This window comes from Drosophila ficusphila, unplaced genomic scaffold, assembly GCF_018152265.1.
Source record: "Drosophila ficusphila isolate 14025-0441.05 unplaced genomic scaffold, ASM1815226v1 contig_414, whole genome shotgun sequence".
NCBI classification, from domain to species: domain Eukaryota; kingdom Metazoa; phylum Arthropoda; class Insecta; order Diptera; family Drosophilidae; genus Drosophila; species Drosophila ficusphila.
Genome location: NW_025064328.1, coordinates 17175577 through 17189590, shown reverse-complemented (window position 1 = coordinate 17189590; position 14014 = coordinate 17175577). Strand labels below are relative to the sequence as shown.

The window sequence follows — 14014 nt, the reverse complement described above, 5'->3', positions numbered from 1 at the left end:
ATTCTATCTTATTTTGCACTAAATTTTAACAGGATTTAGCCCCGTCGCTCTCTGCTGTCAACTGCTAACAAGCGGCAAAGACGTCGGAGTTTTTGACCAGCCGAGCGATTCAAGCCAAGCCAGGGGAGGTGGTATCATTCAAGGGGATGGAGAGGGGGCGGAGAGGTGGGCGTGGCATCGTGTCCATGGCGAATGAGTTTTGTCGCAAATCCGCTTACGTCCACACCGCCGCAACGAAAATTGTGATGGCGCTTCTGATGGAGATGACGACAACGGCAGCAATGAGGATGATGAAGATGGTGATGGGCAGCGTCCTTCAAACCAACCACCGAACCACCCACCTCCCAATCCAACCACATGCCTCTCCCACCCACCGTTGTAGTCATTTTAACTGGCACATAAATAAATTCCATAAATCTTTTGCACTTTAACGCTTCTGCTTTAAGCCAAGTCAAGTCTGGTCTCAGATCCGATATGGTTTTGTGGGCCGGAGAAAGCAGAGTGGAGCAGGGAGGAGGATTATCCTTGCACATGAAGAAAGAGCTATAAACCTGAAAATATGTTCCCCGTACCTAAAACCAACTGCCTTGGCGGTCAGCAAAGTGGTAAAGTTCATGCACTAAAAACAAGAGTAAAACATAACACTTTCCTTGACTTGTTTTCCAATTTAATAACATATAAACAGTGTTGTATATGAAACTGCAAACTGACGATGAAATAAAAGCAAGCCAAAAGTGGTCGAGCTGTTATTTTAAACCCAAAGAAAGCGTAAGTAAACCCCTTTATTACCACTTCATTAGACAAACTTTGATTTCCCCCAGTGTAAGCAAGCAAAGTAGCCAGCAGGAAAACTTCCCTTTGAGAAAACAGTCTCATTTACACCTATTCGCACAAAAGAACATTTTATAAAGTCACTAAATTTTTGTTATTTTACTAAAACACGATGCTGGACATAACCCCTCAGGAAATAGACTGCATTATAAAGGAGCTTACTTCTCCGGAGGGAAATGTTTGTAGAATGCATGAGACTCTAATCGAGAAACTAATCGCGAAGACCCGCGAAGTGCTGATGTGTGAACCGATGCTCTTGCAACTGGCGGCTCCTGTGAATATCTGCGGGGATATCCATGGCCAGTTTACGGATCTGCTGCGCATTTTCCAGGCATGCGGATTTCCGGGGAAAGCGAACTACTTGTTCCTCGGGGATTACGTGGATCGGGGTAAGCAGTCGCTGGAGACGATTTGCCTGCTGTTCGCCTACAAGGTGAAGTACCCGACCAACTTCTTTCTGCTCCGCGGAAACCACGAGTGCGCCAGCATAAATCGCGTCTACGGATTCTACGACGAGGTGAAGCGCAGATTCACGGTGCGTTTGTGGCGGAGTTTCACGGGCTGCTTCGACTGCCTTCCGGTGGCCGCGGTTGTGGGTGAACGCATTTTCTGCTGCCACGGGGGATTGAGTCCATCCCTCCGGAGGGTGGAGCAGATCAACCGGCTGCTTCGGCCAACGGACATCCCAGACAACGGCATCCTGTGCGACCTCCTCTGGGCGGACCTCAATCACACATCCGCGGGCTGGGGGGAAAACGATCGCGGAGTGAGCTTCACCTTCGACCAGTCCATCGTGCGGAACTTCCTGATGGCCCACAACCTGGATTTAATGGTTAGAGCCCACGAGGTTGTGGAGGACGGGTACGAGTTCTTCGCCAACCGCCAGCTGGTCACCGTGTTCTCCGCCCCGAATTACTGCGGAATGATGAACAATGCCGGTGGGGTGATGGTGGTGAGCAAGGACCTCGTCTGCTCCTTTGTCATCATTAAGCCGGCCCATAAGTACGAGCTGAACGAACAGGACTCCAGCAAGGATATCGAGTGATGGCCCGGGGGAAGGAATATTTCCCATTTCTGTAGATAAAACATCTCCCATTTGAACGAAACAAAAATGCAATTTTATATCTGACTTTAATTACGAATATCACATTTATAAGTATGAAAAATAAATGAAAGTGGACGCAACACTGTTGACTTAAATTACCAGTGTTATATCACCTAGAATTAAATGGCATTTACCCATTGTCCTTCCAAAGAGATTTATTACGAATAAGTAGCAGGATGAACAATTTCGCTGGAAAACGTATTTTATGCATATTTTCTGAAGAAATCTTAATTCTGTTAATTCATTTAAACTGATACTTTAACAAGAAGTGGATGGCATTAAAGTCTTGATTTTTGAAGAGATTTGTAATGTATTTTAATGTATCATTTTGTAATTCAGTTTATGCAGCTTTAATGTCACTCTTCGTTCGTTCAGCAAATTAACTTTGTGTGTTATTTGAGTGTTTGCTTACAGTCAATTCCGTTTGGCCTTTCTCAAGAGCAGAGCTGTCGAAAGGTCAATGGTGAGACTTCCACCTTCCCCCAAGGAGTCCTGGCCCACTGTCAGTGTCACCTGGTGGCCAGAGTGACAGGTGACTTCGGCACGCCAGCTTCGCCATTTCATTTGCAGCTCGTTGCCGTTCGCTCGGTCAAATGAATTTTGCATGGCGCTCAACTTGGCCGACTTGCTGCCAGATTGTGATGCTGATTCTGACTCTCATTCCGATGCTGATTTGCTGATGAGGAGGCATTCTGCAGCTTAGCCCCCAGGACTCGCTGCTCCTCGGGAGGGGGACAACATTTATTTGATCTGGCAAAAGTCACAAGGCAAACAACCAACCAAGTGTGTGTATGTGGAACTTGGACTTGTGGACTTGGACCGACTGCTCAGTGTTGCATACGAAAGTATCTCCGTCTGGCTGCTGCACGCTCGAATAATTTAATACATCCCCTCCTCGACCTACAGCAGGACACGGAATCCTTGGCATTTGGAATGCACACAGCGTGCCATTTGACTGCAATTTAATGCTCTCTCCCGAACAGTTTACTCGTCCTGTTCCAACTGCTGCCATTTCATGTTTTCCAAAATGACAAATCACATTTATTTATTTTGTGTAAGCCGGCTAAGCTTAAATATGCTGTCCTGTGACAGTTGGACTCGCCTGCAAACTGAAGAACTGGCAGTCCAGCCAGTTTTTGGTAAGCAATCTGAAGGGTTAAGTCGCAGCCATAATCGAATCTGGAAGAGGCGTTTTGGCATTCCGGGCAAAGACCCAACTGAGTAATTGCCTCGAGTGACACGTTATCCGGTGGAAACGCTTCACAGCTGAAGAATATGCTATAAATGAATTTAGGAATTTCCTGAGTGACAAAAAACTATTTATTTTTGTTCGAATTCTTTGCCTTGAATATTTAAGGACAATGTTTACACTTTCCTTTAGAAAATGCAGTTAAATTATTGACGTACTTAAAATACTAAGTACAAAAAAATTATTGATTTATTAAAAAATTACAAAAACCAAGTAAGATAAGCAATCGCTCTTCACCTGATTTACGTTGAACATCAAAATCAGGAGCCTGCGGCTTATGGAGACAATATTAAGCCGTTTCGCAAGCCTGACCAAAGTCAATTTGAGCCGCAATTGCGAATCAGTGGAAGTGGCTTAATACCTGGCCAGGGGAAGTAGGTCACCCCCCCGGGCGTCAATCACCGAGCACTGAGCAGTCCGAAACGACCGCAATCTTGGCATTGGCATTGGGACTCTGGCACCGGGATTCTGGCTGTCGACTCGGTCCTTTAATTAGCAAACAACTGCTGGATTGCTGGATGCCGTGAGGCAGATGACAAATGACTGGAAAGATAGCGACGGCGAAGGAAGAAACACCCTTTAATGACTGATTGGGGGGCAAGGTTTAATTAAGGAAATGCCCACTAATGACAACTAATGGCCCTGAAGTCGCCGCCGATCGCATCACCGCGCCAATCCGCAGAAATATTAGTTGTAAACATGGAAGGGACACCGGGCCATGATCAATTTTCATTTGGAACGCCCCCGAAAAAGGCGGGGAGAAAGTAAGGAAAAACTGCGCAAAAATGCCGAGGAACACCGCTCTCGCACAGCTCGACTCAATCAAGTTAATGGCGGCCAAATGGGTTTTTGATGCGCTGGCCGCGCAGCTCCATAAAAAATGATTGCCAGGCCTCGTCTTCCGTTTCGGCCGGGCCGAAAGTTGGCTTAATGAAAACGCGTGGACATCGCCGTTTAATGCCGGCCGTAGTGTGTGTGTGTAACTGAGGTGGCATAAAATGTTGCCAGCGCGGCTTAGCCAGACTGATAGCCCGGCCGCGAAGTGGGCGTGCCAACTTTCTTATTGACAATTTGAGCATTCGGGCGTTAAATTCTTACGAGGCATAAGTTGCCCCGCACCGGGCCATAGTTAATAACGGCACTTCATAAGGCCGCATCACGCAGAGAGGTGTGTCCACGCTGATGGGATGGCTTTTCCGCTTTCCCGCTTTCCTCGGCATTCTTGTGCTCCTGCCACAGCTTGTTTTCGCCATTGTTTTCCTTTTTTCCACAGTTTTAGCCTCGCGCGTGCTGCTGAGCTTGTTGTTGTGCTCTAGGGAAGGGCTTCTACATTTATTTTGGCTGTTTGTCAAAGGCTTACATAATGTATTTAACTTGTTTGTATTGGTAATCAATTTAAAAAATATATATAATTGGTTGAATCAGTTATTTTGAACATTAAAATGCCAAGAAAATAAAAATTTGTTGCCATTTTCCATTTATATTATTATAAAGAGGCTTAAAACTTCTTTCCATTGTATAAGTATTTTATATACTTTTTATATACGACTTACTAGAGTGTTTTCCTCTTCGACTTCGTGAGCCTCAACCACTTGCCGAATTTCCCGCATTTCCTTTGCTTTACTTTTCCTCGCGTTAACCGTAGCCCCTGATCCGTCAGAAACTCTAATCAAATTAATGGAATAACTGAACGCTTATGTGTGCTTTTCCACCCGTTACCAAAGGCTTTTCCCCTTGCCTTTTCCCCCGACTTTTTTCCTTGTTGCCCCATTTTTTTCTTTGCAGTTATGTTTCAACTTTTTTCGACCCAATCTCCCGGCTGGTTGTTCTAATAAACTCGACTTCCGGCAGGGAAATTGCCTCGCCGAAGTCCCCGAATGGCCAAAAAGTTGTTCCGTTTCGCTCCTCGGCACTCGATAATGCTAATTTCACATTCCGATTTTAATTCAATTACTTGGCTTGGGGAGAACTCGTCGCTGGCAAATCCCCACGGCTGAGCTGTTGGCTTAAACCGCGAGCGAAGAGATTTTAATTAATTGCATAATCACTCAAATAAAACCGCAGAGCGCTCCCCTTCTGCTTTTCCCCGGGAAAACTTGTAAATGAAACGCAAAGAAACAATCAAAATTCCAAAAGTCACCAAAGCTCCCTTCGCCCTTTGCCGAGTCGCCATTGTACAAGTGTTTTTAATATTTAATTGCTTTTTAAATAAGTCCAAGTATTTTATTGTATTTCATTTGATGATGTTAACGCTACTAACAGCACGTCCAAAAGTGGAAGCCGAGGACTGAACTGAACTGAAGAGTCAACCGCAGCGGGCGAGGAGTTTCCCTCCGTCGTTTCCCCGCTCGCAACTTTTGCAAATTATTCAAAGCGAATAAGACAGTGGAAAACAGAGGTGGCAGGGGGAGGTGGCAAGTGGGGCGGGGCCTGGAGCCACGGCAGCGACAAGTAATGGCCCAAGTGGCAATTTATCAATTAAAATTCTGCTTAACTACAAGGATGCCCAGGAAACGAACTCAGACTCCCAGCCGAAAAAAATAAAGGCAAGGAGAGTCACAACAAGCTCTGTAAATGGTGGGGGTGGGGGTTCTTCCCTCCCTCCCCTCTTGGTGACCAGCTGGAATGACATTGGCACTCTTTTACCCCCTGGAAAATTCTCCCCTCCTCCTCAATGCAACGGGCACTTTCAGTGTCATTTGCCGCGTGTTTATTTCCTCGCCAACGAACCGTTCCGTCTGCCAACAAGTGGAGTGCTAATTAAAGTCCCTCAGTTCGGGATATAGTAAATAAATCTTTGAACTGAATTAGAAATAAATTGCAGTGCTGCGAGGGTTGAAAAACACCCCGGCGAAAGGAGCTTAATTAAATGGTGGCAGTAGATAAAGCGGTGCGGATTACGCATCTTCTAATTGAATTCCATTCGAGCAGATGCCAGTTTCGATACTTGGGGATATCCTTGGAATCCGATAGTGTTTATTGATGGCAAAGGATTGTGTGTAGTACAGCTCCAGTAGCTCAGCAAGTAGATATGTAGGTGTCAAACAGATTTGATATAATTCACAATCTGCAAATACCTTGATAAACAATATTTGGTAGAGCAATTTTCTATTTGCAAAGTTTGGAATATTTAAGGCAATAAGTAGGTTTAGAGCTAAACATTTTGTACTCTCAAATCGACCTCCTACTTGTTTATTATGTTCAGGAGAGGAGCTCAAGATTATGTGCTTATTGGCAACAGGAGACTTTATACCAATTAAAAGCTTGCCTACACAGGTCGCCCTAGATTTCCATATATTTACTATCAAGGTCCTCAAAACTGAAACAATTCTCCGGCATTAAAGTTTCAACTTCCAGCTTGTGCATGTAATTAACACTTGGAGTAAAGTTTCCCTCTGCCGTCTGTTTCAATATTTGTGTTTTCATCGGGTAGTTTGGTCAGATTTTTTATTTCGGGGCTGCTTCGCTCCGTTTTTGTCGCCAGTAAGCTGGGGAAAATATGGAAATTTTATAGCTCGCTTATGTTTGGGTTAATTTGGCAACAATTTTGTTGAATTTTAATGAGTGTGCGTGGAGCATAAGTCCCACGTCCATGGTCCTTGATGGAAGGAGATGAGTTTGCTGCTTTTGGGGACTGATTTAAGCCGTTGACGGAACGACAGTCTGCTGACAGGGATGAGAATTTTCCACTGCCAAAGACGAGTTTCTAATTAAGCCGAAAGTCCTGACAACCGCCGTCAATCCGAGGCCGCAAAATTATGCGAAATCTCGCAGCCATTTACAAATTACCAAAATCAACAGCAGACATGGCGAGCACTGCGAAGTAAATCTAAAATGGAAATCTCCGATGAACTGAACTTCGGAGTGTTGCATGTTGATTCTTTCGCTAATTGTTGTGTGCCAAATTCAATTAATTTAAATGCCGCGACTCATTTGGCTTCGATGTCTGGCCGTCCGACTGTCTGAATGTCTGATGAATTAATTAAAAACGCCTCATTTGCCGAGGCAATCAGGCGCGAAAGAAGAGCCTCAATCTGGTTCCCGGGTCAGGGCCCAAACTTGAAATTATGCGCCACTTTTGGCATTTTCATAATTTAGCTCATGAAACGTGACTTTTGCCGGGGGAAAGTCATCTCCGTTTCCATTCTCTGCGTCAGCTTTTGTTTTGTTTTTTCTGGCTTGGTCTGGGGAGGCGAATTTTAATTTTAAACTGATTTTTTTCCTCGGCCCTGGCCACGCATTGTTTGTCAACTTTTCGGCCATGGCTTACCCTTATCCGAGGGTTCGTTTTGGCCCGATTCCGGAATGGGTTTTCGGGGGGCGGTGAAAAGCGCGTGCTATAAATTTTGTGTAAATATTTGTTAGCTCCGGACAGGACAGGATTTCCCTTTCGGCTCCCCGCTGATGCTTCATTATGACACGCTGCACGGAAAAAAAATTAGGGAAATGGGTCATTAGTTTGGTGTTCAATTTAAAATATATTTATGGTTGCCTAACCATAGAAATTCTTTTCGAAATATAAATTAACTTTGAAACAAACAAATATCTTTTAAATCATTTGATTTTAATAAAACCTATTTCCCTGTGTAAAGTTGACTTTACTTTTGAACTTCAACAAATGCACCCGGCTTTTTTACGACTTTGATTGTTCGCACACAAATTGTAATTTTGGCCAAAAAGGTAATTAAGCCAGCGAAATCCAATTAAGTGCGACGGAATCTCAAATTGAAATCAGTTCCTTGTGTCTGCGCTCCATTTGCACATCATTGTGTAAATCATTATAAAAGTGAGGCATTAAATTTTAATAGCCAAACGCCAACAACTGTTTATGGAGGGCCGTAAAAGTTTTAGTTTGTAGCGGCTCGACAAACGGAATATAAAGCAGTTAAATACGCATAAATACGTGTACTATATACTCAAATGTATAATTGCAGCACTTAAATGTTAAACGCTCTGATGTCCCCTTCAGTGTGCGAGGGCTGATGGAAAATTGAAAATTTTGATATATACGTGATGGAGGAAGGGGGAAAAGTGAAGGGGAAGGGAAAGGGGAAGGGGAAATAGCACGAGAGTTGTCTCGCATTTCCAATTTGGACTACCACGTAATGGACCTGACAAAAGGCAAGCACACGAAAACAGTATTAATGCCCTGCACATGCAAATGAGCATATTGGACTCGATTTGAATAATTTATACTCAAAATAATTACTGCCCAGTGCCGGGAAACAAACCCACTCTGACTACGCTGCTCTGTGTGATTAAAATTATTTATGTACTCATAATATTAGTGGTATTATATTTTCTCTGGCTAATGCCAAACCCAAAAGTGCCCCACAATTCCGTTTGCATTGAGCTGTCAGCATCTCAAATCGAAGTGAAGCATGCTCACATTTGGAATGGAGCTAATTTAATCAGGTCGGAATTATCTGAAATTATAAGCATTGCAGAATGCCAGAGAGCGTACTTGCAATACACCAGCTGCAATTGGCGCTTGGCTAAAGCGAACATATCAAATTCGGTTTGAGCATTTCCAAGGAAAATTTATAATTGTAGAGGTATAAAAAAAAATGTTGGAGAGGTAAATCACAATAGTGATACTGATCACTAGTTTATATTTTATTATTTTTTCAAAATATATGTAAGCGAACACTGTGGGAATATAAAAGCATATAACAACATTCAGTATAGGTATATTCTAGACTAATCCCACGATATTTTTGAGTCGTTTCTCGTTTCAATTTCGGCCAGAATTTCACAGTATTTTTTTCGTTTGTTTGATTCGTTTTGGCTCTTTTGTTTTTGCGTCCTTTGCACTGCATTCAATGTTGTGCACTCAATTACTTTATGTGAATGTTGCGGAGCCAAAATTGAATGCAAAGCGAATGCCCTTAACGTGAAAAGGCAAAAGGGAAAAAAAGGAGCAGAGAGCGGAAAACAGAAAGTGAGGCAACCGCTTTTCGCCAACGTTGCGCTTTTCATAATGGCGAAAATGTTGCAGAGGTGGAAAATCGAGTGGGGCTGAGTGGGCGGATGGGTGGATGGGCGGTAAAAACTGTAGCCAGCCGCTGAGGATGAAGCGCATAAATTGTTAACGCATGATTAGGTTTTGATTTCACTAATTAGATTTATTCCGCATTAAAATCGGAGCACCCCGCATCGCCGACTTGCCGCGTTGTTGAATGGAAATTAAAAACTTCAGCTTGACTGGATCGCACTGAATTTTCCGACTTTTCATCTACCCAACCCGTGAAATGGAGAGGAGGGGATCACACGTAAATATCTTTGATTGGCTCCGTTTGCCCAGCGATTTGCCAACATTTGTTAGCCCAGACACTCGGGGCATTTGAGCCAGGCCAAAACCGAGACTGAATCCGTCACTGGCTCGTGTGATGAACTGGCAATGTGTCAGGACTGCGTCCACGTTTGGCCGGAGTCCGGAGTCCTGAGTCCTGCGTCCGGACTTCGGAGACTCCGGAGAGGCTAATGGCCCTCAAACGAGCAGCCATCAGTTGTTTATCTCACAGGGCCACCCCGAAAGTGGAGATGGAGGAGTGGGTGGTGGGGGCAGGAGGTTTTCCGGGGAGGGGAGCGGAAGCGGGAAGGTCGTGCAGCTGCTCCGAGGGGCTGACGCATGCATCAAAGTGACGCTCGAACTGAAATTGAAGTTGTTGTCCGCTCAAGAAGAGATAACTTGGCCCAAAGCAGGCCAAGCCAGCACTGCAAAAAACCAGGTAAAAAATACGATATCAATTAAAATCCACAAATTATTTAGTTTTGTAAACAGTTTATGCATGCCAAGTAATTCGGCACTTCACTTTTCTAATGTTTACGTAATCAGTTATTTCAATGCAATAAAATACATGATTGAATAAGCATTTGAGTGAGTTTTTCCAAGTGTGCTCGGGCCACTGTTGTCCAAGTGTGCGAGAAAGCCATTTATTATTGCATAAAGAATGACTTTCAATTACTTGCAAGTGAACAAACTTGCTTCCAGCACATTGACATTGCCAATAAACTTGTGCTTAGTTTTGTTAGAGGCGTCGGGTGGAGCAGCTGGAATCCGCATTAATTATGCCATTTAAAGTCGGGCTTTAAGACCAAATGGGCCAAGAGGATGGGGGCAATGGAGGGTGGTCCTTCTAACTCGCTGCTCGTCTGCATTCAAATTGAATTTTGTTGGGCGCGACAGAGACAAATGAAGTGTTAACTGACATTTGTTTTATGGAGATGCATGTTGCAGGTCCGCCCACCACCCACGCAACCGCTGAACCACCGACCACCCAGCACCACCCACTGCAGCACATAAATCACGCTATTCGCCGCCGTTAAGCGTGCAAGTCGCGTTCGTGAGATAAAAGTGCAAATTGTTCGATTTGCATCGTAAAAAATGCCACTGCCACTGCCACTGCCACTGCAGATGCAACGACCAAAGTGGCAACTGCAATCAACGGCAACTACCAAAGGGCGTGGCCAACTATTGGCGGTTTCAGGCAATATAAACCGAACAACAGCTTTATTGGTCGCACTTCTGGGAACAAGTTTCTGAACAAAAGAACAAACATGGCAAAATGGATTGGGGTTTGAACAAGTGCTCTACTTGTGACTTTGTAGTTTAATTTGAAACTGGTTTTCATGAATTAAAAATGCATGATAAAAATCATATTCATTTCCTAATTACCTTCCCCAATTTCCTAGTTTTTATTGTCAACAACCCTAATACATGGAAAATTAATTTCCATTAATTTTTTCCTACCTCCCTCCCTCCACTGGATTAATTGATTAATTCTGTCGGTCCCATTTAACAAGGAACCTGAGGAGAAAAACAATGGCGGGTATGGTCAGCCGCACATCAATTTACATAGCTAATGCGCCATTATTACACGCATTTAAATATTTACAGCATTAATGCGCATTTCATATTGCATAAATAATCCGCAATTTAATTAAGACTCTGGCAGTTTTATGCCGGCGGCCACGACTCATAACTCGATTAATATATGAGGCCGCCGCGATCGTGTCGCGCACTTGCATAAGCATTTATTTCGGTTCAGTAAACCCGGCCAACAACAACACTTGGCAGCCGGAGGCCCAGTTAATTGACACTGGTCCCCTCCTCTCCTCCGCCGGCCAGAAATCGGTTTGGCATTTTAATTTGATTGCGATATCGAATGTTGGTAATAAGCCACGCCCGGACATCCATGGCTGCTGGCTCGATAAGAATGCGATTTGCCTGGACTGGCAGGGATTTCAAAATTAAGCGCCATAAAATTGCATTTTCGCCGGCCGACAAAGCTGGCCCAGCTCACCTCCCATCGGCGATCAGCGAATGCCATAAAAAGTGCTCCTAGGCCGGGGATGAGACCCAAGTAAATCCAAAACAAAAATCATAAATAAAATCACGTGTAAAAAACTTATATTTGGTTACGAACCAATAATATCCTTTTATGGAAATCAAATAAGTTATTGTTTTAAATACTAAAATTATTTCAGTTCGATGGTAAAATTTTTTTGAATTTATACTTATACAATTGTTGTTCATAAATATCACAATAATATTATACAAATTTGATTGCTTTTTCTATTGCTGTTGGCAAGGTAAATATTTGAAGCATACTTTTAAGGGCAGCCACATTTTCTCAAAGCTTTTTCGAATATTAATCAGAGCCATGAAAATACCCTGAAAGCATATCAAACTGGATAAAAACCGGTGCGGCCGTATAAACACCCCCCAGCCCCCGCTTATCAGGAAGGGCCATTTGGACACGGATATGAACCGAAAGGTGGACGATGGTCCAAAAACTCTGATAGCGGAGAGCTAAAAAAGTGTAACAAATTTTGTTGTTGCCGCCGGGCGAGGCGCAAGTTTATTATTTATTATTTATTTTGGCGCGAAGTTTACGAGCTTACGGCTCGGTGCGAAGCTGAGCGGGCCAACAGCACCAGCCAATATATTTTATGACAGCCGCCCGAAGCTTAGGCGATGGCCGGTCGGCTGAAAAAAATTAAATTTATTTTTTCACGCACCAATAATCACAAAGCGCCGCGTAATCAAATTTATTGAAAAATGAAGGCCATAAAACGCGAAATACGTGGCAGTCGAGAAAAACGAGAAGCCGGGAAATCGGGAAAGTCCAGTCACCAGACAAGAGTATATTTAAATATGTCTAAAAGAGAGGAAGAGTTGCCATTTCATTAGATTCGTATGCAAATATTAACCAATGCCAGCTGTCGAATTAATGAATGTTTCGAAACAATTCAATTTAGTGGCATTCATTTCGAGGTTGCACATTAATAGTGGGGATATCATAGATGGAAATTAGTTGATGGACTCGGTGACAATTTGCTGAAGGATGGGTTGTGTTTAGATAAGACTATGCGCATTAATGAATTTGATTGGAAATTTCTACAGCTACCCATAATCGTGTTGATTCAGGCTAATTAATTTGATTGCTTTCTATGTTTAATTAGCTTAAATGCATTTCCCGTTTGTCTCGATTAAATCATAATTATGTTAAGCGGACTTTATATAACAAGAGCTTAATGCTTCCAATGACATTTCTGGAATATCAGTCAAACACAATCTGCATCACCTAAAGACCCATCCACAATTATTTTATGAGCAACTTATTACTTTACAAACGGCTCTTTAATGATAATGATGATGAGGATAATTACTGCCTGAATATTTTACGCCCACAAAAATATTGACTTTGGCTTTCCGCTGTAATAATAGTTGAAGGGTAGTTAAAAAAAAAAAGAAATTAATTTCGACATGTAGTGAAAACAAGTTTTTATATGACGAAAATCAACAATCAATATGTGTGATTTCATTTGACCTGAATGTAGGTACATTAATTGGGATTGGGTTTTCTGTGAGCACACAGGGCTTTCTCTTCAGTTTTTATAAAACTCTAATATCCTTATGCTTGCCTTAAATGAGTCAGGGGTTTCGCCACAGTTTTCAAGCTCTAATCCCCCGAAAGTCAAGTCCGTAAGACAGGACCTGAAAAACTGCATTCATGCAATATCAGCTTAGTTGTTTCAACTTGGCCCTGGGCAAAGTAATACCATCTTGCCCTGGCCCATGATATTAAAGTACGCATCATAAAAATATTTATGCTTAGAGGTCTTACTTCGCCCTCCCCTTTTAGCCAACTTTTTGCTAAACACCATAAAACGTAGAACTTTTCACACATAACTTTGGAACGTTTTCTGTTTTTGTTTTCGCCGTGGCTTGTTGTTGTTATTGTTGTTGTTTTTCTGGTTGTTTTGCTTGTTTGCCTTTGCAGCATTTTGTATAATTGCTGACGCTTTGCTTTCGGCTCTCACCTTTCGCAAAGTGGTGTGTGTGGAGTCTGAAGTTCGCGTTTAATGGTATTCTTTTGTGGCTCTTAATATTTGCCTTGCCACAGCCACAGCCGCAGCCGCTGACCCATGACCCCCCGATTCCCCCCTTTGCCCACCCTTGGCTCCCTTTCAAAGTGAATATAAGCAAAGATTTAGCACTTTTATTATTACGCTCGAGTTAAGTAGCAAACTATGTTGAAAGTTTTCCACGCTGCACATTATCAGCAGCAGCGTGCCGCGAACGTTTGGGTGGTTACTTGGGTGGTTTAGGTGGTTCAGTGGGCCGGTGGTGTTGTGCATGGCTGCTTGCGGTGGCTAGCGAAACTCGCCAGCGGAATACACAGCAAAAAGTGTCCACTTAAAGAAATGAATCCTGATTTTAACTTCCAGGACCCACAACTTTGCCAATTTTAGTCCGATTCCGCAGTGGCATACCTCTAAATATATGTAACCACATCCTTGAAGGAACTGCATTCAAAATT

The 14014-nt window shown here is 43.2% G+C and overlaps 1 protein-coding gene across 1 annotated transcript; it reads left to right on the top strand.

Annotated features, from left to right (window-relative positions):
- Positions 1-856: 856 nt before the first annotated feature.
- LOC108093638 (serine/threonine-protein phosphatase PP-Y) lies at positions 857-2031 on the top strand. Its single transcript, XM_017193795.2, has one exon. It carries the CDS (start codon positions 944-946, stop codon positions 1874-1876), a length of 933 nt encoding a protein of 310 aa, XP_017049284.1. The 5' UTR covers positions 857-943; the 3' UTR covers positions 1877-2031.
- The last annotated feature ends 11983 nt before the right edge of the window (positions 2032-14014 follow it).